The sequence below is a fragment of the Aureobasidium pullulans genome (assembly GCF_000721785.1).
Source record: "Aureobasidium pullulans EXF-150 unplaced genomic scaffold scaffold_21, whole genome shotgun sequence".
Lineage (NCBI taxonomy): Eukaryota > Fungi > Ascomycota > Dothideomycetes > Dothideales > Saccotheciaceae > Aureobasidium > Aureobasidium pullulans.
Window position 1 is genome coordinate 254,808 of NW_021941041.1, and position 20,085 is coordinate 274,892.

Consider the following 20,085-nt stretch of genomic DNA (forward strand, 5'->3'; position numbering starts at 1 on the left):
CAGTAGCGATAAAAGCCATGACATGGAAGCTGAACATATCGATGAGGCAGGAGCGGAAGAGGCAAGAGTGGAGGAGGCGGGAATGGAAGAGACAGGAGTGGAGGAGGCAGGAACGGAAGAGGCAAGAGCGGAGGAGGCTGAGGCCGAGCCTAATGTCCAGATGACATATAATCGTTTAATGGCCATGATGGCGTGAGGGCGAAGACAGCATGAGATTGGTAGTACTGTTGACGATATTGCCAGTCGGGGTTCGATGATCGACCTCCTAAAACTGCCAAATCGCACAACTCGAGTAGATTTCCAAGGGCCGATGGGTTCTTTGCCATACGAGGTCTTGTCAGTAGTTCAAAGATCCTCAATTCTGCTAGCGTACCAATGGACTGAAAACACTCTTTATGTGTGGCGCCAGCTTGAAGCTCGAGCTTGAGCCATCTCAAAGTCCCAAGGTGAATGTCAAACCAGGTACCGCCTACCAATCCATTCCAGCCGCCGAGAGACCAAGTCAATCATTTCAGATATGATGATCCTGCGCATGCGAAGTTCTCCGAGCGGTATACTTGCCAGATGAAAGAAGCAACACTCGTTAATCGTTATATCAGTCAGGCTCAAGACTTCCAGATTTGAGGACTTTGAGAGTTTTGGTTTCGGCCGCTGAAGTCCACTGTGCGATAGAACTCGAGTCCGGGTTTGAGAGCCGTCGCATCCCGAGTTGAATCCCATCAAGATACGTTCCGGGCATGTGTAGACTGAACGCATTGCGAAAACAAACCGAGTTTGCACTCGCAATAGCTTGATCTTGCTGTATGTCACACGGTTCTGCATCCCCTGAAATCTGGGCATCAGTAATAGGACTTCTTCTCGTCGGCTCTCTTGATGGTGTCGTTTGGAAACTTGACATATTCGCTGCCTGATGGCTGAATCCTCGTAATTATGGCTATATGAAGGGCGTATGTGAGCGAAGCGGCGAAGAACTAAACGCATATCTGAACAGTAAGATTATTGGCCCACCTCTGTTGCCGGGAGGCCTCAGACCTCTTCGCCTCATGTGCAGGAACTCACGGGGCAATTGACTCATGAGTCAGATGAGTGAGGTCTTACGACTCATTGGCATCACTGCTCCATATACGGCCAGAGTACGTCCACTCTGTGTACAGCCTGAACACCGCTGGTACTGCCTCGAGCTTTGGCATATCAGGGCAGGTGTTGGTATCTCGTCGTCTCTTTCACGAGGGAATACCTGGTGTGGTGGGTGTGTCGACACTTTGAGGCGACAGTGGCCGATGGTACAGTCAAGGCCTTCTTCAGTGAGGTCACATGGCTTTGAGAGAAGAGACGGAGGTACTGACCGCGGTAGACGATTGGCATCGGCTGAGTGGTTTGTTTCTCGAGGAGGGTAATGAGAACAGCGTTGACGTCTCTTTTTAGCTCCACTCGAAGGGCAAACACGGACATTGTGGTCGCCGCACTTGTTTCGACACGACGCAGAGATACTCACTTTGGACTGCCGATTCAGATTCGACTTCGATCTTACCTTACTACTCGAACACAGCTTTTCGTGTGCACGCCATCAACAAGACTCGGTTCCTCCATCGAAGAGTCACCCTTCACAAGTCCCTGGGGGATACCAGCCACTTCCAAGGTTGTCGAGAACTTTGGAAGTTCTCTCGACAACACTCCGTTCTAGTGAGTCTGCATCATCTCAAGGCCAATCTCAGTCTAAGCTTCACTGAGTTTCGTCCTGGCTGCAACCACAAATCAATTCGCTCCTACCTTCACTTTTCAGCGGTACCGCAGCGTGCAGAAGCCAAAAAACACCGCTCACAGTTCCTACATCCGATCTCTACCACGAACCCTTCACTCAATCTCCTCTGCCCTGTTACAACATTACTCTCTCGTGATCTCAGCTGTTCTAGGTCTTCGATCAGCATTCCATTACCTTCAGGTCCACTGTCGACAACCAACCCCAAGCGAGCAAGGACGATGTTGTTATTGTAGACCAATCACCAACTCTTCGGGTCATTGTCCGGAATCAGGAACGAAAGTAGTCTCAATGCTGTCGATGAAAGTATCAATCAGGCATGGAAGTTCGAACATTTGCGTCGCTATTCAGATGAAAAGCAGAAGAGAAATGTAAAAGACAGACGGCGCATCTGTCAATGTCATTATTTGGGGCGAATTGGTTGAATGAGCGAACAGGCGGAGTCTTCGGATCGAAGGGAACCTCCTTTGTACTGTCTCTCGGTGCGAGTTCGATTTTGTCGGGCCGCATCAATCGCATTATGGTTGGATAGATGGCACAATGACGCATGTTGCCGTTCTTGTCGTTGCGGAGTATTCTCAGGGTCAGAAGTCGTGGGGATTTCGACGCATCCGCTCTAAACTTTTCGAAAGTTGCAAAACTTCGCGTTTTTTGCGACGTTTTGATTAATTGCGCAACACATAGTAGACTATATCAAATAGAAAGATAGTAGCTAGATACTTGTAGTATAGTCTATCTTTAATGCCTGCAGAACGATCCCAGACGGGGCACAAAAAACTGTTTTAATACCCAGCCCCGGTCTGAACTGCTCACACGTATACGATGAGAAGAATTAAACCGTATGAAACACAAAGGCAACATGCATAGAGGCAGTTTGGAAGCTTGGTAATATTTGGTATGCCCTTGACTGTAGAGCAGGTCTTTTTGTCCGCACTGTTGGGTGCATCCATCGAAAGCTTCACCAAGACCTCTCCTAACGCTCAAAAACCTGCATGCCCATAGTTTTTCGAGACCCATCAACATGTGTTTTCACGGTGCATCGGGGACGATGGGATGGGTCGATCACAATTGAGTCGGCGGCGTGTTGGCAAAGTAGCTCAGTGCTCTCCAGTAATTTGTCGGTGTGAGGAGGTTCTGCATCTTTGACTTTCTCAAGTCTCGCAAGGGTAAACACCCATAGCCTATAGCAAGACCTGTCATACGGACTTTGTGAAGCTCGGCGTTGATGGAACTGTCGTCGACAGGTTACCACTCTGCTCTGAGAGGCTCTTTACAAGTTCGCTCCTTGCCATATATGCAGAACAGCACTGGGCAGACCATGTGGTATTTGGTAAGCAGAATGTCGAGAGGTGAAGTCGTGCCGTTGAACAAGATCCTGGTCTTCATCTTCGACGTCGAGTCGGCCTTATATACCTTGCACTCAGTAATGGTTCTCTATGAGCAGGTGGTCGATGACTCGATGACAACTCATGTTGAATTGCTGCCAAACGGCCGAACAGGAACGCGTTTGTGGTGGATGTTGCATTGCCTTTACGATGGCGTTATCGGGTAGGCGTGGGAAAGGTAGATGGAGTCGGGCGACAATGGGCGCTGCTTTGGGATAGCGGAAAATAGGTGAGGTCCTTGAGTTGACGTTGTGGAGCGTCATTCTTGGCTGAAGTCGATGTTTCTCGCGCGATGTTGGCCAGCCAAGCAAGGGGCAGACATCCCTCATGTCATGCGGATTGTGATCATGGAAAGACGATCTTGGGATGGAGCTGAGTGTGTCGGTAAGTTGCTCGACTAGAGACCCTGGTATGTTCATAGAGGACAAGTGCGAAGAGTTAATGCGGTCGGGAAACGGATGAGATAAACGAAAGTAAAGCCGCTCAATGGGTGACTGGTGAATTGTGGAGTGAGAAGAATTTGGATTTCAAGACCATGTTCAAGATTCGATCGTGTCCGCGTTGATGGGTAGTAGGCAAGAGGCCGCGCGGATGTTGCTGTTGCCCCGACTTGTGAGTAAAGCATGGCGAAGCAAGCTCGACACTGGCCGTGTTGAGCTGATTGCTGCGAAGAGCGCCGCGGTGCTCTCCTGAAATGCTAGAACCGCTATTCGCGCGTGCCACCAATGCTTAGGGATGAACGTAGACGTGGGTATTTGATTGTACCAACAAACAGGACTACACTGTTAGCGAAGAACGTAGGTTTGTAGTAGCTGAATCATTAAGTCGGAAAACATATACAAAGCATGGCAGTACAGGCACTGGAGCACATGTGAGTAAGGGCAGTGCAGAAAAATCATGTACGAGCTCAGTATACAACGCGAACAAAGTCTAATCAACTATCAATACTAATCGACCCCCCGCGCAAAACAGATTGGCTTTTGACTGTTTACAGAAGAAGGGCAAAAGCACCAGAGAGAACGGCAACAAAGGCCGAGACACCAAGGGCGAAGGAGCCGACACGGACGTTCTGGACGGAGAGAGTGGAAGCAGCGCCCTTGGAACCAGACGAAGAACCAGATGCCTTTGAGCCCGAACCGCCAGTGGCAGCGGCTCCAGATCCAGTAGTGGGGGAGGCAGTGACGGTACCTTGACCGGCGGTTCCGGCTTGAGCCATCAAGGAAGAACAGACTCCGGTAGGCTTTGATGCGGACTTCAAAGTTGCAGAACCGCTGAAACCGCAAGCGGAGGCTCTCTGGGAAGAGGGCTGGGCGGAATAGTACTGGTCGAGGACGAAACCAAGCTGCTCAGTGGAGTTGCACATTGAATATGCGCCATAGGAACCCGTTGTGGCGCTGTAGAGCTGTTAGTCCAAGGGCTCACAAGATTTTCCAGTCCTTTGGAAGGAATAAGATGGGAATACGTACTTGTGCTGAATCCCTGCGCAGGCATCAGCGTCGGCACCACACACATAGTCGAACATGTCAGCGTAGGCCTCCTCATCGACGCTAGACTTGACGGTACAGCTCAAAGAGTTGAACATGCAGCTGCAAAGCTCCTGGTTGGGAGAGGGAGGAAGTGGGGAGGCGGCAGCAGCCCAAGCACTGTTGACAGTGGGGCAGGCGGCAACGCTGTTGGTAGGAGAGTACGAAGCACTGTTGACGCCCGATGGAGAAACAGTCGCCATGGCTTTGCTGAGGTTGCTCTGCACGAACTGTTAGCAGTATCTTGAAATGTTGGACCGGAGTTAAGTTACATAATCTCCCAGGGTCGAGACCTTGTTGTTGGTAATAGAGACGAGACCGTACTCGTTCTCAGTCTCGAAGTACATGTAGACAATACCACCAGACCAGACCTTGGTCATGTCATCACCGTAAAGAGCCTCGACTTCACCCCAAGTGCGGGGACGGTGAGCGTTGCAACCGTACTCGGCGAAGAAGACAGGGACAGAGTAGCTCTCGAATTCCTCAGTGCGAGCCTCGTAGCCAGAAGTTGAGTATGTGGAAGGATCACACCAAGAGTAGACGTTGTAACCCCAGAAGTCAATGTTGAGGGCGGTGTCGGAGCTGCAGTCGAAGTAGTCGGCCATGTTGACACGAATATCAGAGTCATCCGAGGTAGCGTAACCAACACCGAGAGGTCTGTAGCCCTTGGAGGCGATGTATGCCTTGGTGTCACGGACAGCAGCCTTGACGAAAGCGCTGGCGTTGGTGGTGTTCTTGGAGTTCGAGACCTCGTTACCGGCGAAGAAACCGAGGGTGTTGGTGTAGTTGGCGAGAGCGTCAACGACAGAGACGTAACGCTCGTACAGGTCGTCGTTCCAGGCGGGGTCGTTACGGTTGATGGACTGGTCGGGGGCAGACAGATCGGAAACAACGTAGATGCCAGCATCTGCGAGCATGTTCATGCAATCGTCGTGGTTCTTAGTAGGGTCGATGGCGTAAACACGGATGGTGTTGGTGCGGAGGGCCTGGAGGTAAGGGATATCGCGCGAGCAGATGGATGCATCGGCCAGAGGGTCGGTGTAAGTGCTGTCGGTCGAGTTGGAAACATCCTCCTGGTATGCGACACCGCGCATGAAGAATTGAGTTCCGTTGGTCTTGTAGAAGAACTTGGAGCCCTTGATGACGATGGGGTCAACGTCAGCAGCGACCTTGGAGACAAGCATGCTCGCCGCCGCGATGGCTGTGGCAATGCCGAAACCCTTCATTTTGAGTATGTAGATGCTTGTTTAGTGGTGAATAGGTTGAAGGCCGCCTGTGTTTAGGTCTTCAGGGGCAGGAGGAAGGTGCGAGACGCAGGAATGAAAAAAGTCTTCGAACGAGCGATTAAATGAGATTGAAGAGTTGTTTGCAAAGAGTGAACGAAGGTCGATAGGATGTGAAGATGTCACAGGAAGAATAGCCAAGATGGCACAAGGAAATGATGGGCAAACAAGAAAGGTTGCTGTCCGGGAGTGCGCGCCGTGGCGAGGCCAGCGCCTTACATAAGGACGCTTCTGTGTTTGGCACTGGCCGCGCAAGCCCACCTCCTGTCCCACTCCTCCCATCTGATCTTCATCTCCCCGAGGAGCTTGCTTCGCCACAACGATACGAGCCCGCACGATTGTCTGGAATATTGCCTGCCCTATTTTATCTCTCACTACAATTCCCCTGCCCAGAGCTTGGCCGATTCTGCGCAAGAGCTTTTCAATTGCTTCTGCTGCTTCGTCCTGAGGTCTCGTCCCTCATCCTTTATGTGCCGCCGTTCACGCCCGCAATTTCAACTGACCGTGCCTGCTAATGTCCACTGCTGATTATGGGGAATCGTCAACCGAAACACCTGCATAGGTGGCGTAACAGCACTCGACTGTCTCTTCCACTCTCATCCGTGTCCACGTCCTCTGCAAGAAACGATTCCGAGCAGCCGGGCCAAGCTTTCCGTGTCTCAACGGCTGCTGCGTATCACTCTTAGCACGGTCAACAAGATGCCGAGAGTGTAAACATTCGCCTTTGCCTTGTTGACCTCCTGCAAAGAAAAGTCCTCTCTCCTGTCTTTGAACTTGCGTTCTTCCGAGGGGAACAAATAACCTTTATGTCCTCGACCAGACTCTCAACGTTTGCGACATCGTTTTCATGGAGAATTCCATGTCGTCACGATCAAAATGTCGGATTTGTAAATGATTCGCACATGCAGTAGAGACATGCTGAGAGGTAACGACTCCGTAGCTCGATGTACGACTGCCGGTCTCTTGAACAACATCCATGCCTGCATAATCATAACATGTCCTGAATTTTGAGACGTCCTTGTTATTGTACACAGTCTTCGCTACGTCAACACTAGCATGTCTGGGTTCTATCATCGGTGCAATTCTACTCATGACTTGTGTCATGTCTTGAAGTGCGTTTCACGATTCGCAGTGACGAGAGAAGAGATTGCGGGAGGTAAATCAATACATAGGTCATGACATGGGGCATCTATATCCGAGCTCTGTCCTTAAACAGATGCCGTCTTTGATAGGACAGACTCCTTCTGGAAGGATTGAAATGTAGCTTGAGATTCGTATGCCCATAGTCGTGGCATGCAGCTGTAAATAGCACGCGAATTACGAACACAGCCTGCTCGAGGATTTGACTTCATTACGAGGTGCGAAGACGTGGCAGCGCGGCGATAGGATAACTCGGCGAGTCAATCGATTGTGTGGTGAACGCAATTGATATGATTGACCATCTGGAGCAGAACCCGCAAATTTAATGGAGCTTCTCGACATCAAGAGATTTGGATGACGCTTCTGAGGGCGCGCCACAGTCAAAGCACCATCCAAGCATTTCACGACGAGTAGCAAACCGTTCAACAAGCATGCGTACATACAGCACAGTATGAGGTGTGAGGCGCATGAATGACAACGCTGAAAATAGCACTGGCAAGTTAGCATGATATCCAGAAAGTTGTCTAGTGGCGATCGCATTAGGATGTGTGTTATTTGCTGGCCGCCAACTAGGGCTGCTGATAGCTACGTTGGTAACATCATAGCTACAGTCGACTGGTTTTTGTAGGTATCGGCGGTGCTAGCATAGCTACATGTCGTGTAGCTATTGATCTAGCGGTCAGAGGCTGTTCTTAGCTGACGTAGATGGCGTATCGAAGGTCTCTAAGCACATGATAATTAGCGCAATTCTAGTAGTTCGAGAGGCTTAATTCCATTAATAATGCCGCCCTATACTACATACGCGTCGCTACAGTTCGAGGAGGTAATTTCGGAGCTTAAAACTGCTATAGTGCTCTACATCTAGTGTCGCGACGAGAAGGGAGGTAGATAGCCAAAAAATTAAGGGAAACGCAAGGTTAAGCATCTACTTAAGTGTTAGCAATTTAAAACTCATCTAGCAGAGGTTCTAAGGTTAAAGATAGAAGGGAACGAACCGGTAGTCCTCGAGCTCGCTATGTTTTAAAGGGATTACCCTAACCTTCTAAAACAACTCTACGAGGGTCCTCTTAATTAGCTATTTAATAAGAAGGCCGCAGATAAGGCATTTACGTACGCGAACTACGAGGCTAGACTATCGTTTCGTGCCCTAGGGGAGAGTTAGTATTTTAAGGATTTCCTACGTATTATAAGGCCTAGATATTTACCTCCTTCGCGAGACCGACTAGCTACCGATCTGCTCTACCTTTACTACGAAGAGGTTATAGAGAAGGTGCGCGTAAGGGTAATAACTAAGAAACCGAAGATTAAGGACTAGCTACCGTATCTAAACATAATTAGCGATAAGTCTACCTCGATTAGTAGGGCGAGAATAGTTAACTTTTCCTTAAATACTAGGGAGGGTTAGAGCATCTACCTTAAAACTTAAGATACTCGCGCTATAGACTATACTAGACCTAAACTTAAGGCCCTGCTTAAGGATAAGGTTAGCGAGTTAACACCTAATAGTCTTAAGGCATAGAATAGCTACTATACTAATACCTGCCCTTTAATAAGAAATCTCTATATGCTTATCGAGACTAACCCTAATACGAAGTATGTGTTTCTTGTTTTGTGCGACTCCTATAGGCATTAGCTGCTACTTAAGGACGTTCTTCTTATTCCTTACTATAGCCTTACTGCTAAAGAGGTGCAGATAGTTAATAGCTATATTAGGAACTCGCCGAAGTTATAGGCAAATCTAGTCGAGGAGGCTAGTAACGATAAATCAGTCGAGGGTCTTAAGGCTCTAGCATTAGCAGTTATTACTCGATAGGGAACACAGTTCTTAGGACTAGACTTAAGAACATCGACCTTCTAAGGAGCGCTAAGATTACTAAGCGTAAGGAGTTCTAGCTAGAGGCGAGGAAGAAGAACCTACGAACTAGTAAGAAGGAGGAATCGACCGCGTAGAAGTATCTAAAGTTAATTAAAGACCCGTCTTAGTAGCGCCGAGTTAGCTACCTTCGCGACCTTCTTAAGCCGATACATAACTCTTAGATCTAGTTAGAAGCTAATAGATCTACTGTCAGTATAGTTATTCCTCGCTAGAGAGATATACGTAATGATCTAAGAGCTCTAAACAACTTACCGCATTTAGACGAGGCCTTAGCGGCCTTCGACAGGCGGTTCAAAATTTAAATAACTAACATCTACTAGGCCGCCTTTGCTCTAAACTTACTTATACCGACCTCCTACGACACCTTCTCGCGCGAGGAGAAGGCTATTACGCGCCGATTCATTAAAAAGTACGTTCCTAATGGCCTTAGTTAGTTCTACACTTAGTTTAGTTAGTTTAAGGACAAAATCGGTGTCTTTAGCGATAAGGACCTCTAGAAAAACAATGCTAACGATCCGGCTACCTTTTAGAGCCTCTTCCGGTTAGATGCTAGCTATCTTACCGCGCTCGCTAAGAGGCTCGCTATTATACTAGCGAACTTAGTCCTATTAGAAAGAGCCTTCTCGAGCATGAACTTTATTTAAAACAAGTTCCGGAGCAAGCTTAAGTCGTCCTCTATTAACATGCTTATTAGCATTTATCGTAATTTGCGTGCCCTTAGACGTGTTTGCTAACTTAAGAAGTAATAGAACGAGCGCCGAGCTCGCCGCCGCGAGATTGCTAATATAGAAGGTAAAGAACGACATCGACTACGTATAGCTAAACTCGACCGGATCCTATAGCTAATTGCTAATCCTATTGCCTTATAGGAATTATTAAAGGCAGTAGTAACTAATGCTCTCGCTAACTCGATATAGCACTTCGATTATAGTTAGGTCGATAATGACGAGGAACTTAATGAGATCGACGACGTTATTTAAGCTATTTAGGACTAACTATATAGCAATTCTTAGTCATCTTAACCCCTCTAACAGAGCTAGCAATATTAGCAATATTAGCCTTCTTAACCTTAGTAATATTAGCCTTCTTAACCTTAGCAATATTAGCCTTCTTAACCTTAGCAATATTAGCCTTCTTAAGCCTCTTAATCTTGCGCATTAATGCCGCCTCTATCGTTAATTCTAGTCGTTACTCTACGTAAGCGCCGCTATATCGATTTATCCTCCTCTCTCGTAACACCTCTAAGTTCTGCTTATTTAATCGCCTCCTTCGGCTCCTCTATACTAACGCTTCTACCGCTTTATAACTCTAACATCGACCCTCGTAACTTTAGAGCCTCCTTAGAAACACCGTCTCGCACCTCTATACGAGCCCTTCGTAACTTAGATCTATCTACTGTCGGCGGCACCGAGGACTAAGAGAACTAACCTCCGAGTAACTCGCTACCGCCGAGCAAACCATTTAGTTAAATAATAAGAGATGTATTTAGGGTCAATGGTTTAGATAGCCAATAATTTCCCGAATCGACGTCATATTGACCCACTCTGACCCGCTAAAATGACGATTTAACTAGCATATCCACCCCCAAAACGGGCAAGCTCTGGGTGGCGAAAATCGCGCACGGGGATAGCGACATTGCTATCCTGTTGCTATCAGTAGCTATTGCTGTTTGTTAGCTACTGTAGCTAAGATCTGGCACCCCTACCGCCAACAAATAATCAACCACCCAGTCGGTCGGCGCGGCACGCGACGAGCAGAGAATTTAGAAAGCAGCACAGGGCTGTGCAAGAGACGCGGTTCGGTTCTTTGAGAAGGATCGTCATTCTTGCTTTGAGTTGTGTCCACTCGTCGACGGAGTTCTGCCCTACGAGAGACGGTGAGGTGAGAGGCCTCTTGGACCATGGTTCTCAGCAAAAAATCGACGATGACGGTCCGTCGCGGAAATGATTTCAAGAGGCTGGTCTCAGGAATGGCAGGACGCAGGTGTCAGACCGGGGTGTTTGAGAATTACTGGCGCTAGAGCGCGAGCCGATGAACGAATGGGAGGCCGGTGTGTGGGACTGAGGCGCGAGATGAGAGTTGGCGCTGGGGCGTGATAGCGCGGAATAGTGGTCCGAGCTTGTTTTAGGAGGGAGAGTTGTGTTCCTGTTGTGCCTGTGTGCAGGCTGCAGAGAGCCCGGGATCCGGCCGCTGGGACTTGCTGGGGGCTTGCTTGGTGCTGCTGGTGCTCTGTTGGTGCATTCTGGTGGTGTTCTGTGAATCGCGTTGGTGCGGCTTTTCGCCTCCAAGCCGTTGAAACAAGCAGACTACGATCAACCAAAAGCCCCCCTTTCCCGCCCCTGCCTCGTGCGCGCGCCTTCTGTTCCAGCGTCTTTTTGCTTTCTTGCAAAACATCCATTCGTTCTTTTGTGTTCCTTTCCCGGCTACACATCTGTCTCTCTCTCCCTTTCCTCCACCCATCCAAGGTGTCGGATTGACCAGAGGTTGCTCGACAGCTGCATCCTGGATTGACTGAGAAGTCTATTTCCTGCATCTCCACACACGCCTGCCGAGTCTACGGCCGCGCGTTCTCACGGCAACAACTGCGGCCACTTTTCGACCTTCACCACCTCCGGTCCGAAATCAACATCAACACCGCCTTCTCCATCAAGGACTAGGTGTTGCTGCATCCGCATCAGTTCCCTCGACGGATCATTCCACTCGCTGTATTCTCAAACAACAAACGATCCTTTCGGACTCTTTTGGCCACATTCCCGCAACCTGCTCATCCCTTGTTTCACGGCGAATGTCATCTGAGGTGAGCAACCACAGCAGTCATCTACTTCCATTGAATGCATATCTGACTCGCCACCAGTAATTTTCTGTAATTGACTTCAGCATGGCGCACCCTCAACAGGGCGGTGGCCACTACGCCGACGACGGCTATGGCCACGGCAACGGCAACGATGCATACTACCAAGATGATCAAAACCAGGCCTACTACGACCACAACCAGGGCTATGGCAATGGCCAGGACAGCTACTACGATGAAGGGTATGTCAACCTTGGCAAAACTGACAGTCAGACATTTGCTAACTCACTCCCAGAGCTGCTCACTACCAGGGCGAACACGGCGCCCCTTACCAGGGCCAAGCTCAAGGCCAAGAAGGCTACTACGATGCTGGCCACAACGGCTACCAGGACGAGTACTACAACGACCAATATTACGACCAAGGTGCCCACGCTGCAGGCCAGCAAGGAGGCCGCCAGCCCAGAGGCCACTCTGAAGAAGACTCGGAGACCTTCAGCGACTTCACCATGAGATCCGACATGGCCCGCGCTGCCGAGATGGACTACTACGGTCGCGGTGATGAGCGTTACAACAGCTACAACGGTGAACAGGGAGGTCGTGGCTTCCGCCCGCCTTCATCTCAGGTTTCCTACGGTGGCAATCGCTCATCGGGTGCTTCGACTCCCGTCTACGGCATGGATTACACCAATGCTCTCCCCGCCGGTCAGCGCTCAAGAGAGCCTTACCCTGCCTGGACCTCCGACGCCCAGATCCCTCTGTCGAAGGAGGAGATTGAGGACATTTTCCTCGACCTGACAGCCAAATTCGGTTTCCAGCGTGACAGCATGAGAAACATGTTCGACCACTTCATGACCCTGCTCGATTCGCGTGCTTCGCGTATGTCGCCCAACCAGGCTCTTCTGTCGCTCCACGCCGACTACATCGGTGGTGATAACGCCAACTACCGTCGCTGGTACTTTGCTGCTCACCTTGATCTCGACGATGCTGTCGGTTTCGCCAACATGAACCTCGGAAAAGCCAACCGCCGCACTCGCAAGGCCCGCAAGGCCGCCAAGAAAGCGGCTGCCGACAACGCCGGAAACGAGGAGGCCACTTTGTCGAGTCTCGAGGGCGACAACAGTCTCGAAGCAGCCGAATACCGCTGGAAGTCACGTATGAACAAGATGTCGCAGCACGACCGTGTTAGACAAATTGCTCTCTACCTTCTTTGCTGGGGTGAAGCCAACCAGGTCCGTTTCATGCCTGAATTGATGTGTTTCATCTTCAAGTGTGCAGACGATTACTTCCACTCTCCTGTTTGCCAGAACAAGGTTGAGCCCGTTGAGGAGTTCACCTACCTGAACAACGTAATCACTCCTCTGTACAACTACTGCAGAGATCAAGGTTACGAAATCTTCGACGGCAAGTACGTCCGCAGAGAGCGTGATCACAACAAGATCATTGGTTACGATGACATGAACCAGCTCTTCTGGTACCCCGAGGGTATTGAGCGTATCGTTTTCGAGGATAAGTCGCGTCTGGTCGACTTGCCTCCTGCTGAGCGTTACGAGAGACTCCAAGATGTCATCTGGAAGAAGTGCTTCTTCAAGACCTACAAGGAGACCAGATCCTGGTTCCACAACTTGGTCAACTTCAACCGTATCTGGGTCATTCACGTTACCGCCTACTGGTTCTACACTTCTTACAATTCGCCTACTCTCTACACTAAGAATTACGAGCAGCAGCGCAATAACTCTCCCACCACTCCCGCTCATTTCTCGGCCGTTGGTCTCGGTGGTACTGTCGCATCCCTTATCATGGTTTTCGCCACGCTCGCCGAATGGTCTTACGTCCCCAGAAAGTGGGCAGGTGCTCAGCACTTGACCAAGCGTCTTCTCTTCCTCATTCTCGTCCTCGTCATCAACGTCGCACCCGCCGTATACATCTTTGGTGTCAAGCGTGAAGGCAAGATCGCTCTCATTCTCGGTATTGTGCAATTCTTGATTGCCCTGGTCACCTTCTTCTTCTTCTCCATCATGCCCCTCGGTGGTCTCTTCGGCAGCTACCTTACCGGCAAGTCTCGTCGTTACGTCGCCAGTCAGACATTCACTGCCAGTTGGCCTCACCTCAAGGGCAATGCCATGTGGATGTCCTACGGTCTTTGGATCATGGTCTTCGGTGCCAAGCTCGCAGAGTCCTACTTCTACCTGACTTTGTCGTTGCGTGATCCCATCCGTATTCTGTCGACCCTCAAAATCAGACACTGCATCGGTATTCAATACGTTGGTACAGTGCTTTGCTACCACCAGGCTACCGTTACTTTGATTCTGATGTACATCACCGACTTGATTCTGTTCTTCTTGGATACTTACCTCTGGTACATTATTTTGAACACTGTCTACTCGGTTGCTCGCTCGTTCTACCTCGGTGTTTCTATTTGGACTCCCTGGAGAAACATCTTCTCCCGTCTGCCTAAGCGTATCTACTCCAAGGTTCTTGCTACCACCGACATGGAAATCAAGTACAAGCCCAAGGTCCTGATCTCCCAGATCTGGAACGCCATCATCATTTCGATGTACCGTGAGCACTTGCTCGCCATTGACCACGTCCAGAAGCTTCTGTACCACCAGGTTCCTTCCGAGCAGGAGGGCAAGCGTACTCTCAGAGCACCTACCTTCTTCGTTTCCCAGGAAGACCATTCCTTCAAGACCGAGTTCTTCCCCAGTCAGAGTGAGGCCGAGCGTCGTATCTCTTTCTTCGCCCAGTCTCTGTCTACTCCCATTCCTGAGCCTGTCCCCGTTGACAACATGCCTACCTTCTCCGTCATGATTCCCCACTATGGCGAGAAGATTCTTCTCTCCCTCCGTGAGATCATTCGTGAAGACGACCCTTACTCGCGTGTTACTATGTTGGAGTACCTCAAGCAGCTTCACCCTCACGAGTGGGACTGCTTCGTCAAGGACACCAAGATTTTGGCCGACGAAACCTCGCAATTCAACGGCGAGTACGAGAAGACCGAGAAGGACACCGCAAAGGCCAAGATCGACGATCTTCCCTTCTACTGCATTGGTTTCAAGTCTGCTGCTCCCGAGTACACTCTTCGTACTCGTATTTGGGCATCGCTCCGTTCTCAGACCCTCTACCGTACCATCTCTGGTTTCATGAACTACAGCCGCGCTATCAAGCTTCTGTACCGTGTCGAGAACCCCGAGGTCGTTCAAATGTTCGGCGGTAACTCTGATAAGCTCGAGAGAGAATTGGAGCGTATGGCTCGTCGCAAGTTCAAGATTTGCGTCTCCATGCAGCGTTACGCTAAGTTCACCAAGGAAGAGCGTGAGAACGCTGAGTTCCTGCTCCGTGCCTACCCCGACCTTCAAATTGCCTACCTGGATGAAGAACCTCCGCTCAACGAAGGTGAGGACCCTCGTCTCTACTCTGCTTTGATTGACGGTCACTCCGAGATCATGGAGAACGGTCTTCGCAAGCCCAAGTTCCGCGTTCTGCTTTCAGGTAACCCCATTCTTGGTGACGGCAAGTCTGACAACCAGAACCACTCTATCATCTTCTACCGCGGTGAGTATATCCAACTCATCGACGCTAACCAGGACAACTACCTGGAGGAATGTCTGAAGATTCGTTCTGTTCTTGCCGAGTTCGAGGAAATGACCACCGACAATGTCTCTCCTTACACTCCTGGTTTGCCCACCGCCAAGTTCGACCCTGTTGCCATTCTCGGTGCTCGCGAGTACATTTTCTCTGAGAACATTGGTATTCTCGGTGACGTCGCTGCCGGAAAGGAACAGACATTCGGTACTCTCTTCGCTCGTACTCTCGCTGAGATCGGTGGTAAGCTCCATTACGGTCACCCCGATTTCCTCAACGGTATCTTCATGACTACTCGTGGTGGTGTCTCCAAGGCTCAAAAGGGTCTTCACTTGAACGAGGATATTTACGCCGGTATGACTGCTCAGCTCCGTGGTGGCAGAATCAAGCACTGCGAATACTACCAGTGTGGTAAGGGTCGTGATTTGGGTTTCGGATCCATTCTCAACTTCACCACCAAGATTGGTACTGGTATGGGTGAGCAAATGCTGTCCCGTGAATACTACTACCTCGGCACTCAACTCCCTCTGGACCGCTTCCTGTCTTTCTACTACGCTCACGCTGGTTTCCACGTCAACAACACCTTCATCATGTTGTCTGTGCAGCTCTTCATGTTCTGTATCATCAACTTGGGTGCCCTGAGACACGAAACTATCATCTGCCGTTACAACAGAAACACTCCCATCACTGATCCTCAGTGGCCTACTGGTTGTGCCAACTTGCGTCCCTGTCTTGATTGGATCGAGCGTTGCTGTGTTTCCATTTTCATCGTCTTCTTCATCTCTTTCGTTCCTCTTACGGTTCAGGAGTTGACTGAGCGTGGATTCTGGCGCGCAGCTACCCGTCTCGCCAAGCACTTCTCTTCGTTCTCTCCTCTCTTCGAAGTCTTCGTCTGTCAGATCTACACCAACGCTCTCCAGCAGAACTTGTCATACGGTGGTGCCCGTTACATCGGTACCGGTCGTGGTTTCGCCACTGCCCGTATGCCCTTCGGTATTCTCTACTCTCGTTTCGCTGCTCCTTCGATCTACCTGGGTATCCGTCTGCTTCTCATGCTTCTGTTTGGTACTCTGACCATTTGGGGATACTGGCTTCTTTACTTCTGGGTTTCCCTTCTCGCTCTCTGTGTTGCTCCTTTCCTGTTCAACCCTCACCAGTTCGCATGGTCCGACTTCTTCATCGACTACCGTGAGTTCCTCAGATGGTTGTCTCGTGGAAACACCAAGGGACACTCGGCATCCTGGATTGGATTCGTCCGTCTTTCGCGTACCCGCATCACCGGATTTAAGAAGAAGGTGCTTGGTGAGCCGTCCGCCAAATTGTCTGGAGATACGGCTCGTGCCCGCTTCGGTAACGTCTTCTTCGCTGAGGTTATCGGTCCCCTTTTCCTCGTTGCTGTGACTCTCATTCCTTACCTTTACATCAACTCTGGAACTGGAGCGACTCGTGCCATCAACCCGGACGCATCTAACGCCGACTTGCAGCGGACCAACCCCCTCATTCGTATCGCTATCGTTGCATTCGCTCCTATTGGTGTCAATGCTGGTGTTTCGGCTGTCTTCTTTATGATGGCTTGCTGTATGGGACCCGTTTTCAGCATGTGCTGCAAAAAATTCGGTGCTGTCTTGGCCGCTATCGCTCACGCCATCGCCGTTATTGTCCTTATCGTCATGTGGGAGGTCATGTTCTTCCTTGAGGGATGGAGCTTCCCCAAGATGCTTATCGGCATGATCGCCTCGCTCGCGATCCAGCGTTTCATCTACAAGCTTATCATTGCTCTGACCCTCACTCGTGAGTTCAGAACCGACTCTTCCAACGTTGCTTGGTGGACCGGTAAATGGTACGGCATGGGATGGATGGGCTTCTCTCAGCCTGGCCGTGAGTTCTTGTGTAAGATCACTGAGTTGGGATACTTCTCGTCGGACTTCTGCTTGGGTCACCTGCTGTTGTTCTTCATGCTTCCTCCTCTCTTGATCCCTTACATCGACACCTTCCATTCGGTCATGCTCTTCTGGCTCCGTCCTAGGTATGTTTTGATCTTTGATTCTTTCCATCCACGTTTGCTAACATATTCGTCACAGTCGCCAAATTCGCCCCCCGATTTACTCGTTGAAGCAGTCGAAGCTTCGCAGACGTCGTACAATCCGTTACGCCATCTTGTACTTCACCCTGTTCATCATCTTCATTGTCTTGATCGTTGCACCCATGGTTGCTGGCAAGTTCCTCAATCTTCCTGTCACCACGCTTCCTATGAACTTGATGCAGCCCACCAACCTCAAGAACAACGACACAACCAGCCAGACTACTGGTACAGCAGTGGCTGGAGCTACCGATGCCGCTGGTACTTCGGGTGGCAGCTCAGAGTCATCCGCAGCAGCTCGTCGCTTCGCTCACTTCATGTACTAAGTGGGTCGACTGCGGTCAGCTACATAATAGATTGGGTGGAATTATCCTTGGCGTCAAAATCATGGCATGCTTCACGCCTCGCAGCGTGTTTGTGTAAAACAGCGAGTGGCCATTTCATGCTCATCTCTAGAGCAAGCTCTGAGATGGATGGTTACTGCATAATGATGTTTATCGTGTTGCTTTTTTATTTTTCAGCTTTGTCGGAAAAGACATTTTGGGAACTGGTTATTGTCACTGTTAGAAATAAAGATTCGAAATGCAAACCACCAGTACATATGCACAGATATTCGAAGCCCGTCCAAGTGAGACTACTATCGAGGAGGCGTATGTTGTTAGCAAGGGCGCGAGGGTGTTGTTCAAAGGGCGTAAGGTCACGTGGTTGAGGAGGGAAGAGAAGTGAGGAGCAGGTTCGGTGTAGATGTGGGACCAGCGACGGTCTCCAGCATACATCGGACCTATTCAAGCTACCATCCACATCGTAAGTCACCATCACTCTCTCTTCCATGACGATGCAGGAACACTGCAATAGTGCTCGAGGCATGGCTGACATACGGCGCATCATAGTCAGACGCGACAATGCCTGCAATGCTGGATGACCCGACGGCGGCCGTCATCTACCGCACATCTGGAGATGGACCGTATCCCACGCCGTATGCGCCGCTACCGGCCAACATTGTACCACGCCAGGTAACATTGCGCGATCGCTCGACGACAGCGACACTGCTGCCCTTTTCTTCTCCCGACCAAGTGCCCAAGACACTTCTCCATTACCTATGCGCCCTCCTCAATCGCGAGATCGACAAGGGCGATACGTACCCCATGATCAATGAGCTACCACTCGAGTCATTCGGTCCCTACTGGTTCGCCAACTTTGGTGCTGTCATGCTGCTGGGTGATGTGAGCAATGTTGAACACGTGTGGCAGTTGGAGAAAGAGGGCATCGATTGGTCCAAGCAATGTCTCGGCAGCTTCTACATCAAGCCCAACTACCCTGGTCGCTCTAGCCATGTCTGCAATGGCGGATTCCTGGTCAGTGACGTCGCAAGAAACAGAGGCGTAGGACGCTTGATGGGCGAGGGGTACCTTGAGTGGGCTCCTCAACTGGGCTATACATACTCGGTCTTCAACCTCGTCTACGAGACCAACATCGCCTCGGTCAGGATCTGGGATGCTCTGGGCTTCAAGCGCATTGGTCGCGTCCCCGGCTGCGGCAATCTCAAGTCTTCCGACCACCTTGTTGACGCCATCGTCTTCGGTCGTGATCTCAATGGCGAGGCTGAAGACTACCTCTCCGAAGAGCGCTTCGACAAGATCAGATACTACCTCAAGACAGGCAACTACCCCAACGGTGCAGACCGCGCAGAGAAGAGTAGACTACGCAGTGCAGGTGCCCACTACCGCCTCGTCCCCGACCCGAGTGGTGGTGAAGAGAAGCTCATGCTCAAAGACAAAGAAGTCATCAGCGACCCTCAAAAGCAATACGAGATCGCCCTCAAGACCCACGCTGCCACCCACGCAGGTATCAACAAAACCACCGCTTCCATCGCTGAACGATACCATTGGATCCGCATCAAAGAAACCGTCTCTCAAGCCATTCGCAACTGCACAAACTGCAAAGAGACCGCCAAACCCGGCAAAGCTGCCACACCCTCCAAGACCTCGGATACCACACAAGCAAGCCCAGGCGCCATACCAACTTCACCGCAACATCAACCTCCCCTCCTCAACCCCGCCACCACCGAACACGCAAACATGCAAAACGCAACTCTCAACACATCCACCTCACAAGAAGCAATGGACATGTCATCATATCCCTATGACCCCATGCCCGTAGACCCGCAAATCATGTCCGACATCTACGCTTCCTCCACCTCTGCGAATACTGCAAACTTCAACAACGCAGGCACCTCTGATGCGAATAATGCGTTTGAAGACCAATCACAACAAGCACAAGAGCATGGAGGTATCTATGGAGCTCAGATCTACGGTGATGATGCAGATGCACAATTGCAAGCTGAATTGGCGGGACAAATGAGAAGGGCTGCTGGCGGAGAATAGGATTTACACCATTTGCAGATGTTATTGATGATGAGAGATCGTAAATGAAGTTTTGAGGAAAGGAAAATCGAGTAGTCTTTTCCTACACAGGTTACTTGACTTGAGCGTGTGGATTGAGATGATATATGACTTGCGCGACAGGGCGGACATGGCTAAACTGAGAGCGGGTTATACATTGCACGAATAGACATGATTATTTTACATTGCTGTTTACTGTCTACATCATTGTCGTCTTTTCATCCTGTGACTTTGCGGTGAGGCATGAGGTTGCGATTGCTCTTT

At 50.2% G+C, this 20,085-nt stretch overlaps 4 protein-coding genes across 4 annotated transcripts; 2 read left to right on the forward strand and 2 right to left on the reverse strand.

Annotated features, from left to right (window-relative positions):
• Nucleotides 1–2,441: 2,441 nt before the first annotated feature.
• Nucleotides 2,442–2,981, reverse strand: M438DRAFT_101204 (uncharacterized protein). Its single transcript, XM_029898633.1, has one exon. It carries the CDS (start codon nucleotides 2,780–2,782, stop codon nucleotides 2,498–2,500), a length of 285 nt encoding a protein of 94 aa, XP_029757222.1. The 5' UTR covers nucleotides 2,783–2,981; the 3' UTR covers nucleotides 2,442–2,497.
• Nucleotides 2,982–4,132: 1,151 nt separating this feature from the next.
• Nucleotides 4,133–5,893, reverse strand: M438DRAFT_280398 (uncharacterized protein; the record flags this gene model as incomplete). The annotated part of the gene is made up of 3 exons (XM_029901161.1): nucleotides 4,133–4,538; nucleotides 4,611–4,888; nucleotides 4,940–5,893. The coding sequence occupies 3 exons, from the start codon at nucleotides 5,891–5,893 to the stop codon at nucleotides 4,133–4,135; spliced, it is 1,638 nt and encodes a 545-aa protein (XP_029757223.1).
• A 5,525-nt stretch (nucleotides 5,894–11,418) lies between these two features.
• M438DRAFT_303277 (1,3-beta-glucan synthase component GLS1) lies at nucleotides 11,419–18,026 on the forward strand. Its single transcript, XM_029902154.1, has 4 exons — nucleotides 11,419–11,763; nucleotides 11,821–11,999; nucleotides 12,053–17,365; nucleotides 17,421–18,026. The coding sequence occupies exons 2-4, from the start codon at nucleotides 11,845–11,847 to the stop codon at nucleotides 17,743–17,745; spliced, it is 5,793 nt and encodes a 1,930-aa protein (XP_029757224.1). The 5' UTR covers nucleotides 11,419–11,763; nucleotides 11,821–11,844; the 3' UTR covers nucleotides 17,746–18,026.
• A 156-nt stretch (nucleotides 18,027–18,182) lies between these two features.
• Nucleotides 18,183–19,824, forward strand: M438DRAFT_348405 (uncharacterized protein). The gene is made up of 2 exons (XM_029906139.1): nucleotides 18,183–18,223; nucleotides 18,310–19,824. Exon 2 carries the CDS (start codon nucleotides 18,322–18,324, stop codon nucleotides 19,801–19,803), a length of 1,482 nt encoding a protein of 493 aa, XP_029757225.1. The 5' UTR covers nucleotides 18,183–18,223; nucleotides 18,310–18,321; the 3' UTR covers nucleotides 19,804–19,824.
• Nucleotides 19,825–20,085: the final 261 nt, after the last annotated feature.

What these genes read in the sequence shown, in the direction of transcription:
- M438DRAFT_101204 (XM_029898633.1), bottom strand. Translation starts at nt 2,782, where the DNA reads ATGTTGATGGGTCTCGAAAAACTATGGGCATGCAGGTTTTTGAGCGTT.
- M438DRAFT_303277 (XM_029902154.1), top strand. Translation starts at nt 11,845, where the DNA reads ATGGCGCACCCTCAACAGGGCGGTGGCCACTACGCCGACGACGGCTAT. An exon ending in GACAGCTACTACGATGAAGG is followed by an intron (nt 12,000 to 12,052) that starts GTATGTCAACCT and finishes ACTCACTCCCAG; the next exon opens with AGCTGCTCACTACCAGGGCG. An exon ending in CTCTTCTGGCTCCGTCCTAG is followed by an intron (nt 17,366 to 17,420) that starts GTATGTTTTGAT and finishes TATTCGTCACAG; the next exon opens with TCGCCAAATTCGCCCCCCGA.
- M438DRAFT_348405 (XM_029906139.1), top strand. Translation starts at nt 18,322, where the DNA reads ATGCCTGCAATGCTGGATGACCCGACGGCGGCCGTCATCTACCGCACA.